The sequence below is a fragment of the Buteo buteo genome, chromosome 10 (genome assembly GCF_964188355.1).
Source record: "Buteo buteo chromosome 10, bButBut1.hap1.1, whole genome shotgun sequence".
NCBI lineage: Eukaryota > Metazoa > Chordata > Aves > Accipitriformes > Accipitridae > Buteo > Buteo buteo.
The window spans coordinates 10468107-10493212 of NC_134180.1; the positions used below are offsets into that span (position 1 = coordinate 10468107).

The window sequence follows — 25106 nt, forward strand, 5'->3', positions numbered from 1 at the left end:
ATCCCTTGCTGGAGGACAGGAAGCAAGGTTGGCAACATCATATGCTGAAAACTTCACGCAATGCCAGCCACCAGTAAACACTGAAAGATATTCCCGCAGCATGCCCTTGAAGAATGATGTCTGGACTTACCCAGAAATCCAATGTCATATAAAAATGTACTGACTTATGTTAGGTAAGTAAAGGCTTTCAGGGAGAGGGAGGAAAGTAAACCTAATGATTTAAGTAGCAATAAACTAGATTTTTAACTTTGAAAGCCATTACAAAAACTTGTTTTTCGTCTTTGCATCTACATGCTGTTTGAATACTAATATGTAATTTCTGGACTAGTGAGCAGAAAAGTACCAATAATCTACTTCTTCATTCATCACATTAAATGCATGTAAAAATCTCTTTAAAAACCTGTGTATAAAACTGAAATAATAAAGCAAAGAGTTGATATATACATGCAACATGGAAAAAACCCCTTAAAGTCTCTGGTTGCTTTAAGTCTAGCCACCTTAAATTTCCAGCAAAATACCTATGTGCCTCCTACCCAATCCCGCCTCACTGGAAATATTGCAGCAATACAGTCCCCTATTTGCATGGACGGTGTCAGGAGGGATCTCTCTCACCTGTGAACTGCATTCTGCGGTAATCCTAATACCTCTACCATGGTCCTGCCACCATGCCAACCAGAAAGTCAGCGTAGCCTCTGCACGCTCCTCTCCCGCACTCTGTTTTCTCTGCCTCAGACGGTTTGGAATGCAGAAAAGCCAGAGCCGAAGCCCGTCGAGCGCAAGCCTCTCTATTCAGCAACTTGGCTCGAGTTGAACAATAGCCGCCCTTCGGTCGCTCGCCTTCCCTCGCAGCGTATGGGATGCATGCCATCCTCCCTGCAAACAGCAACATAATCTACCCAGGATGGGTAGCCACTTCATTTTTCCTGTCCCAAGGGAGGGTGGGAGAGCTGGGAGACAGCGCAAGCACTCAGGGTGGGGTGGAAGGGGGTGTGGGCAGGAGGAGACTCCTGTTAAGCAAAACCACGTCCGATGCTGAGAAAATTCTGGGATTTCAAGCAGCTGACTCCAAGTCTAAAATCAGCTACAGGGAAACTTAAGAGGCTGATATCGCTGCATACACTGCCTGGATTACAAGAAGCCAGTCAAGATGAAAACATGGTTTTGCCAGCTGAACAAGAAACTACGACTGAATGTGTCTGACAAAACTGCACTTTATTTGAAGATGTTACCCCACTTCAAATGTTTCTACAGCTTAGGAAATACACAGCACCAAAAAAGCCCTGGAGAGTCACTTAAACAAACAATGAACTTTCCCCCCCTCCTTTGTTTCCTGCACTGCCTTTTTTTGTTTTTCTTTAAATGCAATCTCAGATCTATTGCTTTGGAAGTGAAATGGTGAAGTCTGATACCAAAAGCCTTTTCCTGAGCTCTGTTCTTTTTTATTTTAGAAGTGCTGAGAGCTGAACTTCCAGGTATAGCATTGCTCTAAAATAAAAAGACAAAAGCTGCTCTTTAAGGCGCAGAAGCAAAAACCTACGCAGTTTGGTTACTGCTGCCATCGTAATGTCCCTTATACATTATAATGCCCCTGCTGAGAATAGCATGTCAAGATGGATCAACTTAAAAGTCCATGGTTTGATTCCCAGCAGATCCCACCTGCCAGTCGGGGACCAGAGCAGACAAGCACACACACAAGAGGAATGCAAAGTTGTTCAGCCTGTTGCTAAACAGGCTAAAATTGCTCACGAAGAGCAGCTCTCTCCTACCTTCTGCAGTTCTTGGCAGGGGGGCAGGCAGAGGGTGAACATACCTATTTTACTCTAATTTTGCCACTTGTTTGCAACACAATATTCTCCTCCAATTCAGTCCTTTTTTCCACTAATGCTACCCATCTCCTTTTTTTCTTGCTGAATTACTTGAATCTCCTGTATGTTCTCTTAGGCAACAACCTCCCACCACCTCACAGTGTTTCCCCTGGAAGAAACAGTAACTTTGGTCACCCTACACCCTGCCAAGGCTCACGTGAGAAATCTGTGTGAAAAGCACAGAGTAGCCCTTGGGAAAGAAACTTGTTGAATGTGTGCTTAAACAATACTGACGGCAAAATAAATAATAGAAAATTATAATTGCTCCCTTGCCCTCTAAACCCAATCACTAAACTACGCCCAGGGATCTTGCACCAAGATTAGCACTAGAAGAGAAGAGCAGCTCAAAAAACAGACACCCCCCAAAAAGCCTGTCACTAACAGCAGTATAACAAAATAAACAGTCCCTCTAAAAGACAAATTGGTTTGACCTGCTGCTTAGAAGCGCCTAATTACCGGAAACGATAGGGCAAAACGGTCTCATGATTTCAGGTGAGCCGGATTCTGCAAAAAAGCAGTAACAGTTTATAAGTGATTGCAATCTCCTCTCCCTCACCACCCTTGCTCCATAAAAAAAACAAATACTATGGTAATTATATAGAACACTTCATTCCAGAGCACTGTACCAACAGCACCACAGAAAAGCATCTCTCTGGAGGGTGGAGCAACATCAGACAATTCACATATACCACAGGGCATGATAGAAAAGATGGAAAAATTAAGGACTGGGACATTAAAGTTAGTCTGTACATCTCTTCAAAGAGTTCTAATGCTTTTATGGGCAAATCGTGGCTTTTTTTCTTTTTTTGTCTTTTTCTTTTTTTTTTTAAAGTTTGTCTGATTACATTTCTGGGTTTTGCTTCCATGTTTTGCTTTTTTCATTTGACATCGTTTAGGAATCCTCTGTTTTCTAAATCAGGTTCAAACAGAAGGGTTAAAACTTTGGATCCAGCTCTGAAATAGGGCAATAATTTGCCTATTTCTTCCAAAGAAGCCATTTTTAGTGATGTGGGAAGGTTCAGTCCTGGTGTCTATTTTTGTCAATCCTAAAACTTGCTGTACTGATCTCAAAAAAAGATTTCTGATACGCCGAAGGAGCTGTCCGACTCACACAAATACACCTGCTGAAGACTTAGGAAGACAGTGAATTAGGAAGATACTAAAAAAAAAAAAAAAAAAAAAGCCAGGGGGGAACAAGGCAAACCATACAAGTGTAAATTCTAGAATTCTGCCCCCCAGTTTCAGGAATTTGAAATGCAATTTGCAAAGTCTAGGAATAAAAGTTGTTTCCAGAAGACTGTAACACTGAATAAAGATTATAAAGATTATTAACACCACCACCCCACCCCCGATAATACACCCTCGATAATATTACCTGTGCCCCACTACGCGACTTTTGTTCGAATAACCAATCTTCTGACAAATATAACAATTCTATTTCTCATTAAAAAAAGGCCTGTTGAATTGGAAGAACAGGAGGTTGCTTCCCAGTACCTCAAGAAAAATGTCAATACAATGAATTAACTATTTCCTGGCCAGCATCGCTGCCTCTGTTCAGACCAGGCACGTTTACAGCTTCTGACTCTGGAGGCAGCTGCTGAAGAAACCTGTTAGCAGAGCAGAAGCACTAAAGCAGAATAGATAAAAAGAAAATAACTCAAAGTTGAAACTTCTTAAAAAAAATTTAAATTTTAAATGTAAATCCATTTCTTTTAGTATAAATCATTTACAATTAAAGGCAAGATGTTTACTTAAGATCTGTCTTCCTATGATCTATCTGAACTACTTAAAATCAGAAATACGTATGGGAATGCTCAGCTCGCAGATGATTTTTAAAATGCCAAATTATGCAGAGAGAGAAGCTACTAGAAAAATGTTTTAAAAAACATTGTCTTCATATATCCAGCATATTCCAGAATAATTTATCTAAAAAACCAGTTGTCTGTATTCACCAAAGTTTCTATTACTTAGTCTGATGCAAAGGACTCAGAAATTAATTTAAAAACTAAGAAACATCATTAGGTTTTCTAGCATCTTGGAGCACTGATAATCTGCATAAATTTATATTATTGTAATATGCGCTGAGTATAGCGCCTTTATCGGGAAAAAGTACCGAACTCAGCTCACACGCTGAGTTACCACCAAGAGCACGAGGGAGACGCGATGCGACACGAGGACGGTATTTCGGCGCGGACACTCTTTTTCCCACAAATATCTGGACTGACGGCAGCACGGAGGAAAGCGGTGCTTTCCCTACGTGGCCGCCTACCCAGAAACGCCAGGCTGAGCCCCGGCCGCCTCTGAGGTACCCGTGGGGAGTGCTGGCAGCCGGCGGCTCTCTGTGAGGAGAGGCCGCAGCTGCCCTGCACCAGTTCCAGCCGGTTCCAGCTGGGGTCAGTCGAGGGGCTGGGAATGAAGGCGTGGAGTAGGAAAAAGGGGTGGGGAAAGGTGGTGTTTGAACTTTTGTTCCGCCAAACTTATTTTAATTGGCAGTGAATGAAATTAATTTTTCCCCAAGTTGAGCCTGGTTTGCCCGTGACGGTGACTGGTAAGGGGCTTCCCTGTTGTTCTCTCGACCCACGAGCTTATCTATCTTATTTTCTCCCCGCTCTGTTGAGGCAGGGGGTGAGAGCAGCTGGGTGGGTGCAGCCAGCAGCTGGTCAAGGTCAACCCACCACCACATGCTTTACCAGGAGCAGGAATAAAACATCTCTTCCAAATTCAGTCTCTGAAATCCAGCAAAAAACATTCCTCAAATCCTTCCTGCTTGCTCCTGGGTGGAACAGTCAACACCTTACCCTCACTGTCAAAGCAAGACTGGAGCACTAATTCAACGGTGATCAAAAGCGACCAGGCTCTGGAAGCTCTATTACGGTTCCCAGGCTTTAGACCAGCAATCCTCAACTTCACCTGCAACCAAAGGGTAATGAAGTTGACTGCAAAAGCAAAGCACTTGTTATCTGCGTGACAGTGGTTATCTTTGGGTCAGCAAGATTGATGCTGTGGACTTTCCTGCTACCATTTTAGCTCATACATGCCACATAACAGTGGGGAAAAGACCATTGGTGAGGAACAAGTGAGATGACTGGAGTTTTCAGTGGTCAGATTCTCACCTAAACTACATCTGACTCGCTGAAAAAAAGGTTGCTAGTCAAGTAAATATTTGCAGTTCCATCCAAGATGAGGAAAAAAAAAAAAAAGCAGAAAACCCTTCAATTCTTCACTGGGTAATGCACAAGATAAAGCAGTCTCAAATATGCATCAAGAATTATTAGCTTGTAGCCAAAAGCACTTTAGTGGACACCGAGTTGAATCTTAATGGAGACTAATCACTGCTAGAATGTAAAGTCCTCTCCATCTCCAAGGCTTCTTTTGGGAATTGGGGATTTGTTTGCGACACAGAGGTGCCTGTTAGAAGAGTTTCTGATGAACTCCAGTGGAGTTCAATAGCCCACTTTTCCTCTGTGGCTTTATTATTTTTCTTTTAAGTAAATTATCTCTCTGCTGTACTGCCAAAACATTTTTATCTGTTTTGCAGATAAAGATCACGGTTATAATTCTTTGCTCCCCTTGTGCTATGAAAGAGTGATCACTTACAAAAGGGACAGCAGGTTAGCAAAATATCCAGTACATGTTTGAGTAAGTCTAACTTAATACCTAAGCCAGCTCATATATTATGAGCCCTTTTATTTATGCATCGATAAGAAGTAGTTCACCCACAGGAGGTGTGTCACTGCCCCAGTGAAGTATAAATATCACAAGATGGCACAGGAAATACTGAAAACTCTTGCTTCTTTTATTTATTTTTTTAAAACTCCACTTGTCTACTTCCCAAAGGTATTGCGGAGATTAATTAGCTCATGTTCACAGACTATTTTGAAGATGTAAGAATATTACTGCCTGATGGAAAACAAATCTTCTGAGGTCTTGCATGGAAAAACCCAATATACAACTGGCAATGGATTTCTTGCCCCACTGTAGCTTTCTTAGCAAGTTCTGCCATCCTCAACCAGAACTAATATAAGGAAGAAAATCCCCCCAAACTTTGGATCCTAGGGCAGCAATGACAAGAAGTTCTTCAGCACTTTTTATGCAGACACAGGAAAGCTTTTCATGGGATACCTTCAGAGACATTTCAGCACGGGCAGCTCACGTGCACAGACGGAAACCTGCCAAAGGCCACAACAACAATCCATAATGCCAAAACAAAAATAGAAGGATTCACAGGTTTTCAGCACTCTAGAGATAAGATACAGGGCAGCTCACCAATTATCATAGCACAACACCAACCAACCCTGCTTGTCCACATTTTCTTGTTATGAGAACATCCAACGTACCATGACATGGACAAAGTACACTGAGGAAAGGGGGACATATGAGAGCAGAAAAGACTGGTTGAAATCTAGAAACAACACAAAACCAAGGAAAAAAAAAAGGCAGAAATGACAGTCCCAAGCTTCATTAAAATAAAAAAAATGTGATGGTTTTACTACTCAGCACAGTGCACTTATTTAAAACAAATCTATTTCTTTAAAGTTCCTGGAAGCATGACTTCAATGGTCCTCCAGAAGGACTCCACGTTTTTTCCCACTGTTTGTACAGGCTTGCCCATCAAATACTGTGTGTGTATTTTTCTTGTTTTTCAGTTTGGACTATAAAAAGATTACAGAAACACATGAATGCTACAGAAGTGGATGAACTTGTAACACGATGTATGCACAGCTAGCATGAGATAGGGAACTTAAGGCTGTGCCTAGGACAGAAAAATGTGCAACCCTAACGAAACAGTTTTCAAAAGTGAGGCATGGCTATGCTGCAACTATGAGCCCTAACTGCAATACACGAAGACACACCAGAAGTAGTTCAAGTAACAGTAGCTGTAAGAATGTGGGAGCGCAGGCTTCAGCAGTGGTGGAAGTAATGCAAGCTCTTCTGAAAATCTCGCACGGCCCTTGTTCAAATCTCTGCTGCCTTGGCTCCACTGTTACCGTAAGTGCACTGGCTAGATCAAAGCTAACATAGACAGCAGCTTCATATTACACCCAAGCCACTATAACTCCAGGCTGCTACTAGGGGGGAGCACAGAAATGGAAACAATTTGGCTCTCTACTGTCCTTAAGCAACACCATCTCCTCTGTGTTGGAGGCACCACATGGCTGCAGGGTTATTTGGAACATCTACCAGATCAGATGCAAAGATAATCCATCAACACAACATGTATGTGAACATGATTTTGCTGCATGAAGTCCAGTCGATTCACCTGGCAGGCATGTGACAGAACCGGCACCAAAGAGGTTGGTAAAGCAGGGAGATAGGAGTGTGCACAGCCCTGTGCAGTGGAGACAACTTTGTATATTTTATTTCATACAAACTTCAAACTAGATGCACTTAATCCGATTTTATAAATATTTGCATTGTGCAGTATCAATTTATGCTAAAGCAATAAACTGATCAGCAACTAATTCCATAATTAATACCAAAGTCTGAACAAGATTTAATTACATCAACATTTTTAAATTTAGTTCAACAGTTCAAATTAACTCTAGACAACACGTAAGATAAGGAAATTCAGGCTGTAGGAAGGAAGGTTAATTTTCCATTAAGTGTTAAGCCGGTTGTTCCTGAAGGAAAAAAGGCAAGTATACATGGTTGGGTGAAGTGTAATTACTTTTTGCCACAAGATCAAACAACTATAAAAGAGAACCTACAAAATTTAACAATCCACAGTAAGTTCATGCATGATTTAAGGTAGATTTCTCTAAAGAATTTCATAAATAACTTTTTATTGTTGTTGTTGAGAAAACTAAGGAAAATGATGGCTTCCTTCATAATAAACTGAGGTTTGGTTAGAACACAAGTCAACAGATCTGCCCCAGATGGTCTGAGAGCTACCAGTTCTTACCATTGCACAACATGCTCTACTTATAAAGTATTCTTTATATTCACATAACAAAATTTTAAAATCTGTAAAGCGATTTTTTGTGTGTGCTGGAAGTAGTGGGGAAGGATGTAATAATACATTTCCAGGGGGAAAAAACCACCCTAATGGATTATGTGTCAATACTAGAAAGTTAAGATTATGTGTTCATTTCCCTGTTAATCTCTGCTCTAAAAGGTTTAAGATCTAAACAGATAAAATTTGCTTCATGATGAAACTTGGCTTTCAGCACAGATAATCTTTGTCCAAGGGAATAAAGTTTCAGCAGCATTCAGAACAAAACAAAATCCTTTGGCTTCGCTTGCGTTATAGAAGAAGAAAAAGATAGCAGGTTGGCAATTTTCTGTATACAAATAACTCCAATTGCCTGGGGGGAATGTCACTGAGATCCAGCCATCCTGTTTGTTACATCTAGCCTCCCCGGAGTCAGTTTTAATTTCAAGCAGAGTTGTCTAAATTCTTCACCCTTCCAAGGCAGGCAAATTGCACTGTACATTGTCCAAATTTCAGATGACTTCAGGGCTTTTCCCAACATTTCCTAACCTCCATTGTGGATGCAGAAGATAGCAGGACACTTTACACAGTAGGTGTTTCCCTGTGTAGCCTGTTGATTCTTTAACCATGCCCCAAAGCAGCTGTATTTCACAGGAGATTTTTAAAAATGCAACTCACAGTTTGCATGTATTTGCATTTTGGGATAGAACATGGTGGGTAAACAATGTCATCTAAAGACAGTTAAAGTTTTAGAATTTTAATTGATCTTGGCATAGCTACAATCCCTACTAATCACACCCAACAGTCATAGCACTAGGAGATCGTGACCCAATGCACTAGACAGTGAAGCACGCAAAGCATAAAGTCTTTAGCAAACCCTTGTTTGTGCTATTACGTGAGCCAAAGGCTTCAGATCTCAGCTCACAAAAGGCTCCCACGCATGGGTTCTGGCAACACTGCCAGGTCAGGGTTGAAGTGCAGTGAAGAACAGAGCCGCGCAGCTAAACGTGCACAGTACCCACCCACAGCCTGCAGAAACACAGACAGCTCTCGGCCACCACTGAGCAGCGTCAAACTATACAAGTGCAGAAAGGTGCTTTCTGCGCTGATCTCATTAGTGTATCACCTTTCAGCTGTTGGGGACCTTTCAATTTAGATTTTTGATACAAAGCACTTACAGGTCAAACAGCAAAAAAAATAATTCCCAAAACACTCATGGAGGGTTGCTAATTTAAATCAAAAAGGCAACGGACAGTAATGCATCTGATCCTTCAGACTCCTGGGTTTGCATAAAGGAGGATGTGAATCTCTCACATGTATATTTGTGCATGTATATACAAACACGCTCGTGCAAGCCCAAATCAGGCAAACCCAAAGAGCTGCAAACAAGTCAGCACATCTGAATCCATATTCCTGCCAGAGATACTGCTATACAACACACCCCTCAATTTGAGGGCTAAACCCAAACCCCTGTTTTGCATCCCTGCCATGCATAATAGTTGACAGAAGAGGGATATTTTGCAGACAGCAACACGGTGTAAGAACAGACAGTGCTATTAGGAAAATTATTTCATCAAGACACATGAGAAATCCCTACAGCTGAGATACAGGGAGCTGTAAACTGCATTTTTTTCCTCACTTGCTAACAGATATTCTTCATAGGCAAAGTTGAGTGGTGGAAGGTGAAGGGACAGCCCTCTTTTCGGCACATAAGTTTTGTTAGAAGTTACAGGAAGTCCATTATTTCAAATTCCTGCATCTTTCCTAAGTAAATCTTTACTGGATATGTAAAGATTGGTGCATTGCAGATTCTTTCATTGACCAGGTCACAAACAATCTCTCTTCTTCCAAAACAGACTGTCTTCCTCTCCCCCCCACCCTCTAAAGTAGTAACCTTTTTCAGGTATTCATCCTAAACCTTAGTGCACAAGGATTGTAATTATGTGATGAGCATAGAGTAAATCTATTCTTTCATCACAAAGTACTCATTCCAACTGGAATATACAGAAAGCAAGGCTCAGCTTTGATTGTTCTAGTTGCAAGCAACCTTGTCTTAGAAACAGCAGTTATTGAAATAACCCTAGAAATCTTTTTAGCTAATGTCTGTCCTCTCCTGCCAAGTTTTTACCTGAAGGAAGAAGCACAGGCTGTGTATTTTCTTGGTGCAATCATCCCCACGTAGGAGGGCTCAGCAGCCGCTTGCAGGAAATGTTGTAAGAGGTACATACCAGGCAGCAATGACACCAGACGTCACTTCACTAATCTTCTGTTGCTCACTCCATTTCCAAGCCTCTGGACATAACCTTTTAGAACAGTACGGAGGCAGGATTTCTGCACAGCTAACTGGTCACCTGATAGCAATGCAGTATGGATCTGGCACCAGAACAGATCGGTGCTTCATTTTTATCACTTCTTCCCTTGTTTGCATGATCAGAGAATTTTCTGAAACCAGTGGAATTTTTACTGAAAAAATGAGCTTGAGGGAATGCAAAGGGGGTGATCACTAAGATGAAAATCTATCAACTGTGCAGCTAAGCTAGAGGATCAGGAAGTTAGAAGTAATGTTTGAAACTCAAAATTCCATCTTCACCAAATTTCAAAATTGTACATGTAATTCACCACAATACAGAAGGTAGATTTTATTTATTAGCTCTAAGGTATACCCTTGAAGTTTGGAGATCTAAAATCAATTTTAGCAGCCTCAGTCTTTCTGTAAAAGGTAGTGATAGCTGCAGTTGCTTTGAAACTCAGCCCACTCACTTACGTGCTTGACTTGAGGAAATTCAGGTTTGAAAAAATCCAACTCAGGTGATTTATCACCGAGCTAGAATTCCAGATTAAGTGCCTACTACGTAACAGTTATGTCATCAGGAAAGTAAGGGTGCCTAGTCTCCTATCTATTTGCATTTTAGTGCTTATCTCCCAACCGAAGCACACACTGCAATACTGTTTTCATCAGAAGTTGTCCAGTCTCTTTTCCATATGACCACTAGCCGTGTTTTTTTATGAAAGTTGTGGGAACTCAGTACCTCTGAGACCTTTACCTCTCTCTCAAATTCAGTGTTTGTTGGCCAGGAGACACAAATTATTGGAGAAAGGGGGGGACACAGATACAGCATCAGTTTTACTTCATTCAAAAAACAGGCTGAAAACAATCAGAGAAGTCTCTGCATAAGACAATTTACAGATGCTTTATGACAACAGGCAGATAAACACGTGCTAGGAAGAGAAAGTCAAAAAGGGACAGAAAGTAAAACAGAGAACCAGTGAAACACTGGTTGTAAGGAACTCCTGGAGGTTATCTAGTCCTGTTTTCCACCTGGAGCAGGGCCTTGCCAACACCCGATAAGGTCAGCTGTGACTTTGTCCAGCTGAGCCATGAAAGCCTTGAAGGATGAAGTTCCTACAACCTTGCTGGGCAACCTTTTTTAGTGCTGCGCTACCCTCCCGGTGCCAAACTTTCTTTTAATCTCTCAACCTGAATCTCCCAAAGTGCAACTTGTGGCCATTCCCCCTTGTTTTATCACCCACCACTATGGAGAATGCTTTGACTCCATTACTGCTAAATCTCAAGTAGCCATAGTCTATAAGGTCAACCCCTTAGCCTCTTTTTTTGGCCAGCCTAAACAAGCCCAGCTCTCTCAGCCTCTTTCCATGGGTCACATACTCCTGAACAACAAGACCTTGACAGATCTGACCGCCTCCAGATTCTTAACATCCTTCTTCAAGTGGTGGGCCCAACACTGGACCCAGTACTCCCAGTATGTCAGCAGTGCTGAGTACAGGGCATCAGCATGACTGCTCTTCCATTGCCAAAGTGGTCGCAAAGGCAATCTTTACAGAGACACTCAGAGAATGGAAACTCATCAGGGCATGGGAGATTTGTTCCAAGGAGAAGAGATGGTAACTGTAGGTTGCATGGATGGCATTGTACCAAGGGACGGGGAGAAGAGCTGCAGAGCTGGGAGGGGAGTCAGCAGCTGAAAAACAGCTATTAGTGCTCTACAGAGAGAGCTAAGGCACTAAAGGCCAGTTGGTTCTCTGATGAAGTGAAAATTACACCAGCACAAAAGTTTGGAAGATGAGCTAGAGAGCTATGCAAGGGTGAATAGACATTGACATGAGTACACATTGTATAGGCAGAGCTGACTGTGTAGAAGCTCCTAAAAGGTGTAAGGCTTGCTTACGCACATTGTCCTTGATCTTGGTGGCTATTCTCTCTCCAGCCAAGAAACTGGAGTATATTTTCAGAAAAAAAAAAAGGCTGCTTTACTTGTGTGGTTCCAGACACTTTTGTCAGCAACAAAGGTAGTTTAAGGAGTCCCGGCCTCCTCTCCTCTCACCTTTGGCTGCTTGCTTGTATCACAGAACCATTCCTCCAGAGGTCCTCTTCTACATGCCATGTTAATATTGTTTAAAACAATTAGATCAGTAAAGGCTACAACCAGCAAGCACCCTAGCATTTCGTGTGGGTAGAGGGTACAAACTATGTTTTCCCATTGATTAGTCCAAGTGACTGGACACAAAACAAAATTTCTCAATGCTAGTGACTCAAGGTGAGGACAAAATGAAAATTTGCAGAGAGCATCTTCACCTCTGACCTGCTTTGAGCAACCTTTTCTCAAGAGCCTTCATATTCAGTAGTCATAGATGTGACTGAGAAAAAACAGGGTTAACTTGTTTCAACAAGCGAAACAGTCTTCATTTTCTTCTCAGATGACTTTAACTCCAAATATTAAAAAAAAAATCAATTTGCATCAACACTAGCCTAAGCATCAGAGAATCTCGAAAAACTCTCTCCCTGATGATGCTCTTTTCTAATAATTTAAAAATAAATTAAAAAAACAAAACCCAAACCATTTCCTCACTTTCAATCCCTCCTGATATTTTCACACATGCAGGCAAAAAATCCCTTATTAATGCCACAAAGATGCACCCAGATGCCAGTATCAAAACTTTTGCTACGTATTCTCCTTAACAACTTTCATTTAGTGTAAGCAGGTGGTCAGAAGGAAGCAGAGTAAGAGAGAAGAGGATTATTTTGGGAAAGGAAGCAATAACTGTTACTAGTCTGTCAAACAGTATGAATGGTGGAAATCTGAATCATGCTTTTACTGTATGAATGGTTAATTCCAATATGCTATTATAAACAATGATCCTTTACAAAGGATGTAATCTCCCTAACAGCAAAAAATACACCTGTTAGAAAAAGAGCAGGATCTGAAGCAGAAATGGAGGCAATCCAGAGATGCATCAGCTTGAGATTTCTTCATCTTACCTCTTCCTGTAATATTTAGGTGCTGGTCTCCAGGGCCTATATCACACTTCATAACAGAATTAGCCCATTGAAAGTAATGCTTGAAAGAAGAAGGAAAGAGGCTGTCAAGCTGGAGTTAGGGAGACATCACAGCTACATTTTTAGCTTCCTTGAATGGAAGCACCTCTGGGTAAGTGCTGCCGAGATGAAATCCTAGCAAGAAAATGACATATTTAGAGTGTGCCTATTCACTCACACAGAGGAATTACTACAATGATACAGATTACGTACCAAGGAAATTTCATGGCATATATTTAACGGATGGCTTGTTGACACAACTCTGTACGGTGTACCTTCCAGATAGGAATTAAGAATTCCAACATTAGAAACAACCTCTCCACTGTCTGCAAGCAGAGGGCAAGCTCCTAAGCTAGCAGTAGATGGTGAGTGTCCTCTGGTGTTACAGTTTTTAAATGATCTTATTAGTTTTCGCTGTTTAAACAAGTCACTTTCTATCTTGTGTTTTATCTTTGTGTCCACCCCTCCGGCTCTCATTCGAGGGTGACCACAGTGGTTTCTGCCTGCACAGAAAGGATGGCTCAGCTGCTCTTCTAGCAGCTGCTGAACCATCACAAATTACAGCTTACTGTACTGAAGTATGTGGAAATTGGTGTCTATCTTAGTACACGGGACTGTAAACCATGGTGGTTCAGCAGCTGCCTCACGAGCAGCTGAGCCAACCCTGCAGCAAGGGTAAAAATGAAAGAGACGACAAGAATGACTACAACAGCCCTTGGGTAAAGCAGACTTGACTTAATGTTGACCTCTGGCGAGTTACACATCTCTTGCTTCAACTTCTCAGCTGTAACGTGGGTAGCTTCTCTCCCCCACACTTCCTAGGAATGGTGCTAAAAGGATGTGTGCACAATGCTATAAAGAATGCCACAAAAATTTGCAGAATGGGTACTACTGCTGATTATGCTGATCCCCTGAAGAACACACACCATTCCAGTTGCTCCATTAACAAAAAGATTGACCTCATACAATACTCTTGAGGTTTCATACAAGGTGTAACTGCAGTGCTACAGATGAAAAAGAGTTCCATCACCTGATTTTCCTTTTTTTCAAAATCAATCAATCAATCAATAAATAACAAGAGAGGCATGGCAACCTTACTTAGGGAAAAAACCAAATGCCATTGCTATGCCTTAACCTCTGCACTAGAGGCAGCCCTAAGGAGCTCTTCTGCAAGTAGTTATTTCAGATATCATCATAAGATGCAACGCCTACTGTTGCCATGTTATGCACATGCTTCCCTAGGACAAGCTAGATATTCTTATCAGCTCTACATAGCAACTTCTCTACAAGATATTTTAGCTGCCTCTGCTGTGCTTTTCAGCTTTTGGTGTCCATTCCAAAGCTATTTTAGTCCAGTTGTTATCTGTACTGCCGGTGATACATTCTGGCTGCCACCATCCGTTTCTTTCTCTTTATAAAGATATTCGATGGTTTCCTTCACTGGTTTGTCCTCTGGCTCAACATCTTGACACAAAGCTATTCCTACTGCTTGCTGTCAACCCACTTTTTTCCATTAGCAGGCATTCTGTAGTCATGATAAGAGATGTTTCTCATCAGGATGTGAAAACAAGGGAACTACCAAGGGAGCTACAATCAAGAGATTATATATAACCTTCCCTCCCACTTACTCTCATCTTTCCTCACAGTATGGGCATTGCTCAGTTTTTCTCCAGCTCATGTCTGTCTTCTTCCCCTCCCACTGTATGCCCACTTCCTTTAGCTACACACTTTTTGACATCTATATTCACTACAGTTGCAGCTCTCATATGGAGAAGACATGTGGATATGAGTTTCTCTCGTACTTTTAATATGTTCTTGTCAGGCATACATCAAATAGCACGCTACAAGATGCCACATGCATCTAAAATTGTAGCAAAATACATAGTAAGGCATATACCCAAATAGCACAGAATAGCAATTCAAGAAAAATGAAGAAGGTTACAAGGTTACATTTAAAAACATAACACTGGGATTTCCAGCTATTCAGATGCTCAGTGAAGTCTAGAAATTCTTCTATGTACTTTTCTACACAGTCTTTGCACATGGTATAGAAAAAGAAGGCATTTAAATCCTAGATTTTAAAGGTCTTTCTAGCTTGCAAAGCTGCAAATAATATTCATTGCCTAGTGCAGACTGGTTGCAAATATGATTCTTCCTTCATCCCACTAGTCACACATCTGGAGAAGTACTTTGCCTATAATACTGTGTAAACATGTTTAATACTGGGTTTAGTTCCGAACAAGAATGAATATTTGTTCATATGGCAAAAGATTATCATTTAGAGCTGCATTTGAAATGCCACAAACAAATCCAATAGGGGTTCTGTTTATGTCGCTCGTCCCCAAGTATTTTGCAGCTTTCCCTCCTGAATCCCCAACCTGCCGTGCTTCTTTTCAGACTTCTAATCCAGGAATCAAACAAATCCAAAACAAGAATCCTATCCGATTTCCTCAAATACGGAAGAGTTAAATAGTGCTATTGGCAAGTACAAATAAATAAGTATAATATTTGCAATGTGTTAGTTAACTATCTAGAAGAGTGGGATTTTAATGACTTTTGTGCAATATACTTACAGAATAAAATTATTTGGCATACAAACCAGCTGAGCCTGTGAAATGAAAAATACCTTACCTGCTCTTCACCTTTGATAACAATGTTATCAAGGCTGCTTTACCTTTTAGAGATGCATGTTACTTTTTTCCTCATAGCTCACTCTCTCCCAGGACTGGTATTTTTCACAGCTGAACTAAGAAAGAATTGCTCCTAGATCCTATCAGCCTATGCCAAGGAAAGCTTCTTGCATAGGTTGGGAATAGAAAGAAGAATTCACTTGTGCGTGGTTGCTCTTTCTTCTGGAAAGAGTTGGAATGATGCTCTTTATGCAACCACAGGTGGGGTGGAATAAAGAGGGGGAACCGGGCCAAATCTGGACTTGGGAAACTACTGCAACAGAGCTTTCGTCTGTCATTTTTAATACCTGCCCTTTCTTTTGCTTTCCCTAGATTTCAACATGTATAATTATAGCCAACAGCAGCAGGCAGTTGGCTGGTTCTTTTAGGAACTGCACCCTGAACAGGCATGAGGTAAGTTACAGAAAAACCTGTTATCCAATACTTGTTATGAAAATATGAAGCAAAGGAAATTCCAGAGCAACTCAAAGTGAGGTAAAACATAACCACCTAACAGTTCTAAAAAACAGCAGGAACCACTTACAGCTATCTGCAAAAGCTGCATTCGTACTGACCTGCGTTCAGCAGCTCTCAGTTGTAAAACCCAGGGCTGCCTAGTAATCTTCGAAACATGGCTACAAACCTTCCTGTGTGCAGCAACAGCTCAGCTTCTCTGGTACCCCATAATAACCTCACTGAGGCTTGGATAAATCCTAGTGTTTACAAGTCATTTTGCTGGAGGCATTTACAAACAACTCCACGGTCACACGACCTCCACCACCACCTATGACGCTACCCACCTCAGCAGGTTCCTTTGCAAGGATGCTGCCCAGGAAGCAGTGCCCTTGGATAACAGCTTGCAGCTACAAATTAAAATCAATTTATTGTGGCCAAGGTTTCCACTTACCTAGTTTGGCGGCCCCCTCTGGCGGGTACTCGGGGAATTGGCCCTCGGAGGGGACGCTCACCGTCCGGCGCAGGCAGCGCCCTTTGGTAGCATCCACCTGCGGCTCCTGGACCCCATCGATAGGCACCTGTGTAAAAAGAAAGCTGACAGCTGTTAATGTGCCACAGGGCTACGCTGTTAATATGCCTCTTGATAAGGACTCCCTTATCTACTCATCTGGTAATAACTTTCAGATGCAGTTCGGAACGCCTGCCCTTACCACGCAATTCCTGAGGCTCTGCGGGCAAGCACTGCAGCGGTGAGGAGCGTTAGTGCACATGCAGCCCGGAGAGGGCTGCATGCAGGTGTGCAGCAGCCTGCGCTCCAGAGGTATCAAGTCACAACACAGCCGACCCATCTGACTAGCGAGGCAGTCCTGCCTTTTCAAATTGCTTCTCCAGTGCCGGACACATTGCTAGACAGCCTTGTCCACTTCCATGCTGGGAAAGTCAGGCTGAGGCTGCTGGTCAGATGGCTACATGCGAAACTTTGAGATTACAAAAGCATTTCTGCAGTCTCAGCACACATTCAGTGATCAGCTACAGCATGTCAGAGAAAAATGGACTTTCTGCTGGTCATATTGGGCACACGGAGAAAGGGAATATCTCCTATCATTAAGTCAAACTCATCCTGTAAGTGGGACCTCAGAAGGCTCTAAGAAAGGCTTGGGGTCCTCACTGTTTCCTAGTAATAAAATTCTGTATGCTAATTCTCTTTAAAAGGACTGAATGTATAAAGATCTTGTTTTTCTTCTGAAATATTGGCAGAACTTGACCCCTCAGTGTTTGCTCCCCCCCTAACCTTGCCTTTAAACACCTGGCTGGACAACTGCATTTTTCTAGAGAGGGCCTTATGCTGGAAAAAAAAGTGGTAAGTTATGCTACCTATCACTACAGCTGCAGGACATTTAGACAACAGCCAAGAGCTCTAAGAGAGCCTAAGCTATACAGTCTCTTTGCCCCACAGCACATATGTCTGGGAACAAGAAACGAGCCTGATGTACTCCTAACCCAGTCCCCCAAAATGTACAAAGGGATCTGGAGGATAAGGAAGAGTACCCAACTACTTCAGTAATTTATACAGACACCTTTGTGCATCCTGATTTTGTTTACATGATCAGCATGGGTTAATTCAACCATCAGTTACTTTGCATACAGAAGGGCAGACAGACAAAACCTTCAGACAGCTACCTGCTCGCCAGAGGTGCAATCCAGATTACCACAGCCTGCAGAAAACATCCTTCCAACAGGAAGACATTGATTCCAGCATGAGGAAGACATCCTTCATTCTACCCTTCTGAAGAACGTACACATTGATCTGAAGAGGTTCAAAAGACAGCAGAGATCCTTCAAGCTGGTGAAAGGCTGGTCACCAAAGATGGAGACTGAGTGGGAAAAACGTCTCCAGAACCAAGCTACACAGGCTCTTGGCCCCATGGTAACCACTGTTTCCTTGACTGAGTCACTAACAATGGGTGGGCACCTGGGGCCAGTACTGCCTTATACAGTATTTCTGGGGCCCATGCACCCCAAAGAACTGGCACAGAAGGAGGCCAGAGAGCAGATGTGACGGTTGATTAACAAGTCCAGATAGTGCTTCTGTGTCTCAGCAAGAGGACACTCCAATTGGGGAACTAGGAATTCCCTGAGCCTGCTGGCTGGTCTGAGTCGCTTGTCTGAGGAAGCCATGCCCTGTGTCCTGCTGGCCTGCCTGATAATCATGGTTATGACTACGGTTTTGCAGGTTTTTACATGCTCAGATATTAAGTATAGCTCTGTGTTGGTGAATTACTGGATTTGCTGTCATTTCAACCTGGATAATTGTGCTACTGAGTTACTGCATTTCTTGTTGTTAGCCACCCAGATAATCATACTCCTGATCTGTATTTGTTACCACAACATTCATTAGAGATAAATTGTTTATCCCTAAAGCTGTTGGTCTGGTGTCTGTTACCATACCTGGAAGCTGTAACTTTGTGGGGCCACCTTAAGCCCTTATATTCAACAGTTGGAAGAAACCCCAGGGATGAGGGAGAGAGAGAGCATCAAGGGGCTGGAGGCAGGCACAACCCCTCAGTGCCCAAAACATCTCAGTGCACTTTTGAAGAGGACATTGGCTTCAACAGTACAACTCCGATACATGCAATATGGCAATTTATTTTCATATAGCTATGTAAAAGACAGCTTGCAGCTAAAGGAATAGAAGCCCCTGTTATATTTCCTGTGCTGCTTATCCCTTTGCATCTTCAATCATCTCTGAAAACCAAGTATTAATAGCAAACAAAAAGATATTATTCATTTGTACTGAAGGTTGTAAAAGATGTACAAGATACTGTACTATTTTAGAAACGGGCTGCGCTACAATGGCTCTCACAAACTAGTTCTGGCATTTCCTGACTTTCAAGCACTTAGCATTCTCTTAAGGTCATTTCTTTTAATGCTATTTGTTACTATGCTAGTCTATTTGTCTCCTTCAAACAGTGCTCATTTTTCAAAACAAGTATCCCAAATCCCTCGTGGTTATTCTGTTAAGGCTACTTTCTTTTCTGGTAGATTTTTACAGCAGGTCCTTTGCCAAATGATCTCCGTGCGAGAACACATTAGGAAGTTAAGCAGAGACTAATTTTGTTAGTTTATGCCACGTTCATTCAATCAAGTTCACAGATTTTCAGTTTTCATCTGGAGGCTCTATTTAGTCTTATTCCCTACTAAAGGCTCTTCTGCTCCACCGCCTCTTCTGCCTCTCCTGATTTACTCCAGAGCATTTTTTGGTAGGATGCTGCAAGCTGTATTTCCAGAACAGCTATTACCAGTCACACGACACACCTGCTTCAGCACACCTTAAGAGCATCAAGCTACGACCCTGTGATCCTCCTTTCTCAGTGAACTTCTTGTATCTACACCTAACTGCTAGCTCTATACCAATACAGCTCCTGCAGGGTAGACTTCTCCACTATTAGATTTTTTAACTGAGAAATTAATATAGTCCCTTTTCTTTCAATTATACCTCTTCAGTATCTGTGTGTGCTTTCAGACATGGGATGACAGAAACATTCTTTTAATCCACTGACGTGAAAAAAAGCAGTACTACCACCCTGATAACAGTATATATAACAACAGTGACGATAGCCAAGAGGATGCTATGGATGTACTGACTTGCTGCTGAGGGTGAGGAGGAGAATGATGATTGAGGCCAGGCTGTCCTTTGTGTCCTTGGGAAAAGCAAACAAGCTGCAGCACACCGGAGTTGGTGTCAAAAACAAATCTACTTCTGCATACCAGAGATAGGATTTATCTTCAAAGAGGAACTGAGCCATTAACAGGAAGACTGTCTGAGAGCTCAGGTCCTAATTCTGGGTCACTTAGCCTTTTGTACTTAACATTTGTCCAGACTAGGAAAACACAGTTAGACTGCACACTAAAAAAAGGTTCATTGGTGTAGCTATGTTCTTCTAGTGCAGTACAGTCCACACCAGCAAAAAACCTGCTTTTGTTAGAGTATTTATAGTGGCTTGAGAAAAAAATTATACTGTTTGTTTCACTCAATAATTCCATAAACTGTGTAAGGAACAACATTTTAATGCTACATAGCTTCATCTACACCAGAGAATATACAAACATCCCACAATGTCGTGGACAAGATTAAAGTAGCACAGTAGCTAAAAAAGATCCCCCCTTAATTCTGACTTAAAAGTGCTGTGTTATTTTAAGTAACAATCCTCCAAAACCATAGTCTCAGTCTATACTGACAAAAAAGTACTAAATCCAGTACTGCAGGACCAGTATTTATCGCTTAGCATAAGATCAGCCTGCTCTTAAAAAATACAGCTTCACGAACCTGCAAAATGAGCTTGGTCATCAGCTCTGCATCTCTTGGGGCTGGACATGTTTTTAGAAAGGTATATAAACTGCTCTGTGGTAGCTCAAATGGATTCACAGACTGGGTGGCACCGGAACACAAGCAGGCACACAACTAAATACCACATAAACATCAAGCCAGACATCAGCAATCTTCCCAACCCTCCTCCAGCCCCTGCCATTGCAGCAAGCAGTTCAGCAAAGGATCGAAGAGAATGACAAAGTCTTGCAGAGTCAGGACTCTAATGGCAATTCAGGCTTTCAGCTCTTTTTTTTTTTTCCATCCAGCTTTGTTATCCTGTTCTTTGCCCTGCTGAGACTTCACCAACCTGGGAATTGTCCGACCCTCAGCTGATGTGTTGAAGCTGCTCGTTCAGGGCTGGACTCCAAGCAGTGTAACTCTGGGACAAAAAGGTACGTAGGGACAGTCCAAATCCTGATAATTTTGGCAACCTTCATTGGCAAATTTCACAATTTAACAAGGATGGGTTCACAGCTCAGACTCTAAAATCTTGAAAAGCATCACAGCTCACCTGCCACTGAACATGCTTTTTAAGTATAAAAAGCCTATATTTGGGATTTCTAGTAGTTTGATAATGAAGAGATTTCAGAAGAAATAGGAGTAAGAACTTTACAAGCATTTAATGCCTCTTAAAGTCAAACTGAGCTAGGCTCTTTTAAAAAAAGAGGCAGGAAAAAAGGTTTCTTCATTGCAGATAGATTTTTCAAGATTGGAAAGACTAATTCAGGACAAAAACTTGAGAACTTGCAATCTCTTCTGAACTAATAGTCAGAAAGTTTGGAATCATGTCAACAAAATAGTTAAATAATTCATTTTAATTTTTACCTTTCTTCAGAAAGTTATAAGCTGGCTAAAATTCTGACATAGAAATCCACTTTAAACATGTTGACAACTAACATTTCTTTGGGCTTTTGGAAAATAAATAATTAAATTCATTTGAGAATTGAAGCAAAATCTTTTCTTACAACTGGGTTCAGCTTTGACAAACTCCTATTTACAGGTAAAATATATTTGCTGTAAGATACCAATGTGACAAATCTTTTGGGAATGGCAGTGGGCGTTACTGAAGAACCTCCCCTGGGGCCCCCAAGCAGCAGTGTTTGCTTTTGCTATTTTCTCTTGGGATAACCACTGTTCCTCCACTACTGTTGTCAGTCACAGGAGATGTAAGAGTAGGAAAATGCATCAGAGATGTCCTGCTACTGGCCTCTGTCACCAGCACCAATAAGTAGTAATCTTGTCACAGTGAACGTAGGTCTCTACTACCCTTTGCCTGTTATTAAAACCACCTCTAAATCCAAGAAGGAAGATGAGGTTTTGGGTGCAGGAAGGAAAAAGGAAATGTCTAACACAGTGAAAAGCTTTGTTCATCTTCATTTCCAACTGAACACAAAATTAAAAGATTCTGCAGGACAGCAGCCAAGTTACAGACAAAGACTAACTAAAAAGCAGCCCAAAACCAGATGCAGCTATTTGTCGCATCCCTCATGAAACTGCTCTGCAATGGATTATCTATCTGAAACCGCTCTTCATAAACACTAACTCATTCCCTTTCCCTGTTTAAATGGCACTGATTTTGCAGACACTTTTACTGTGCTCTTACCCTATGGAACAGGTTTCACAAACGATGAAAATACCTACACCTTCCTGACAGTGGGAAACTGTTTTCCTCATAGAAAAAATACCTGATTAGTAAGTGAATCAATCTAGACCTGTTGTCCCAGTCTTGGAAGATGCTGCTAGATATTACCACACCATGATATGTAGCAGTAATTGCACATCTCCTGTCACTCATGACTCCTTATTTGCTAAGTCATCACTCACATCCCTACAGGGATTCATTTCCTTTCTACTTACTTTTTGGGCACCAATCTCTTCCCTTCATTAATAATCTTCATTCTTCAGTCTCACCTATTTTCATTTTATAAAGTTGACAAGGTGTCAAGTAATTAATATTTTTCTACACTGCACAAGGTGATACCATCAGACCATTTTTGTCTGAGTAATTACAGATCTTTTTGGATCAAGTTGTACCTCAAAATTTCTCCGATTTCCAACTTACTCCTGTGCTTGCACAGCACAAAATCTCTCTTGCACGTACTCTATCCAAACTGCCTTGACAATAAATCCATAGTGGTGGCATGTTATAAGAAAAGAGTTTTCTTACTACTCTGTTTATTTCTGTACTGTTCCCTCAGTCTTAAAAATCTGTGCAATTCATAATGCTCTATTTTAACAGCATTAACTGAAAGAAACCAAACTCAGCAATATACCCAAAACAATTACGACATCTTTCATTTACCTGTTTGCATTTTGTATATGTTTTCCTACTTTTTGGCTTTGACATACATACTTGCATAATGATTTCACAAAGTATTATAAACATCAAACATTTCTGTTCCCTTTTAATTTCACACAGGCTAAGCTTCTTGAATTTTTATTCCATGAAGTAACAAAGCAGATGCACAAAGAATAAAATGAGATGCTTCAGACTCACAGTTTTCAAATTACACCAGCCTTGTGATGATGCGAGTGCTCCCTTTCGGCTGCCAGGGCACTCTGCTGTTAACATCTCTTCCCTCTTCCACCACACCCACCCCCTTACTGATGGGTATTCATTCTGTCCCTCACATTGTTTCTAAGATCCTCTTCAGCAGTCCGAAGAAATTCTGACCTACCCACTCTACCAGTAATTTCCATGTTCATAACAGGAACCTCTCCATCTTCAGCTCCTGTTGCCTATCACCTCATTTTGGGTTAATAAAAAATCTCTTCCAGCATCACCTTTCCAATAATTTTACTCTAAACATAATCTTCAATTTTCTTCTTTAAGTAACCTCCCTCTTCCTCATTCACCTGGTCTTTTGCTTAGGCTCCCTATACCTGTAGTCCCACCCATGGGCTTTTTTTGATTCCCCTCCTACATACTTTTCAATCATTATGCTCTTCCCAAGCATTTCTCCCCATTGCTGCCTTAGGCCTGTGTTCACTCTTACTTCTAGATCACATCTCATAGAGCCTCTTTCGCCTCTGAATGACTTGCCAAGTAAAATTTAACCAAGTCGCCTCCCCTTCTTTCTCATGAAAGCTACAATGGATACTTCTATTTCAGAAAAAAATAGAAGAAGGTGCAAATCTGGAGCATCAGCTCTGGGTCTCTGTTAACTGGCTGTTCTACTCCTATATGTTTCGTGTTTCTACAAGGGATTCTATGTACACTGCCATGTGTACAGACTCAGAAGCTAGATTAAAACAACCTTTTATTTTCCTACAGGCTCTGCAAGGAGTTCCCTTTTTCCTTTCACTTAACAGCAGTCCCAAATTACTTGAAAATCAGAATGGCAAATCTGACTCCAGCTACTAGCTTCTGAAACAAATCACATTATCAGCATGTGGAGTCACACCTGCACCAAAGGCATGTCTGCTCAGCCCATCTACATGCAGCATTTCCCAAAACAAGTTATTTCTCATTGTGATAGTGCGGGCAGGCTCCTTTGAGAGCACACTGCAAAGATTTAGTCTGCTGCTCGATTTTTTGGGGTTACTGCTGTATTTAAAACCCCAGGCTCTATATAGCCTGATACTGAATTTCTCCAGCTTCTGACAAAAAAAAAAAGAGTGTATTTAAACTTAGTATATAATGACTTAATACACCAGTGATACATCAGACTTCCCATATTTACTCCTCAGGATCTAAGCAAAAGACTCATCTTACTCCCAGTAAAATGCTTTTAACTGTATGCAGTAGGAGAAATTAAGAACCCATAAGTGCATGATTACCACCTTCAGAAAATTAGTTGTGATATAAACCAGCGTTGTTTTCAATTACATTTCTTTAATGAGATGCATCCTTTTAGCCCAGCTGTGCTGGTACAGTATTGTTTTAGGAATAATTCTCACATGTCCTTAAGTTTCTTCAGTATATACTTTAATTCCTTAGGTGACAGTCCTGTCAGACTAGAAAGAGAACTACATAGTAAACAAACATCATGATATGGGCCTTCCATTTTCCCTGCATTTGATCACCTCTCCCATGCATTAGCATTGATGTTGTTCCCTTCTAATAACTCAAGTCCTGCTCTAAACCATTTCCTCCTACCCTCCCTATGCAACGAAATATTTCAGCTCTTGTAAATAAACCTGATCACAGCTGAAGATGAATAATATTTAGTGCTACATCAGAAACAGGTCTCATACTCTCAGCCTGTACACAGCCATACACAGAAGCTTCAAAAGAATCAAGAAAACCCACAAAAATTCAGGTCCTCTCCAAATGTAGGAAACCATGGTATTAGACTCAAATTCATGGGCATTTATATGTGATAAAATCTGTTTCAGTAATTTGAAAACTTTCCTATTTTATAGCTCCTCCTGAAATACTTATTTTAAAGCAGGGTAAATCTACACCAGAATAATTAAACAAACAAACAAACCCAGGAGCATTATCAAATGCTTCTAAAGCTCATGTGTTCGTGACAGT

The 25106-nt window shown here is 41.4% G+C and overlaps 1 protein-coding gene across 11 annotated transcripts in view; it reads right to left on the bottom strand.

Moving 5' to 3' along the window:
- Positions 1 to 25106, bottom strand: part of RASAL2 (RAS protein activator like 2) — a 203521-nt gene that overhangs the window by 89811 nt on the left and 88604 nt on the right. For all 11 annotated transcript variants that reach the window (XM_075038584.1, XM_075038589.1, XM_075038588.1 and 8 more), the window contains one exon: positions 16709 to 16835. In XM_075038584.1, coding sequence (XP_074894685.1) covers positions 16709 to 16835 — 127 coding nt within the window. The remainder of the gene's footprint in view (positions 1 to 16708; positions 16836 to 25106) is intronic.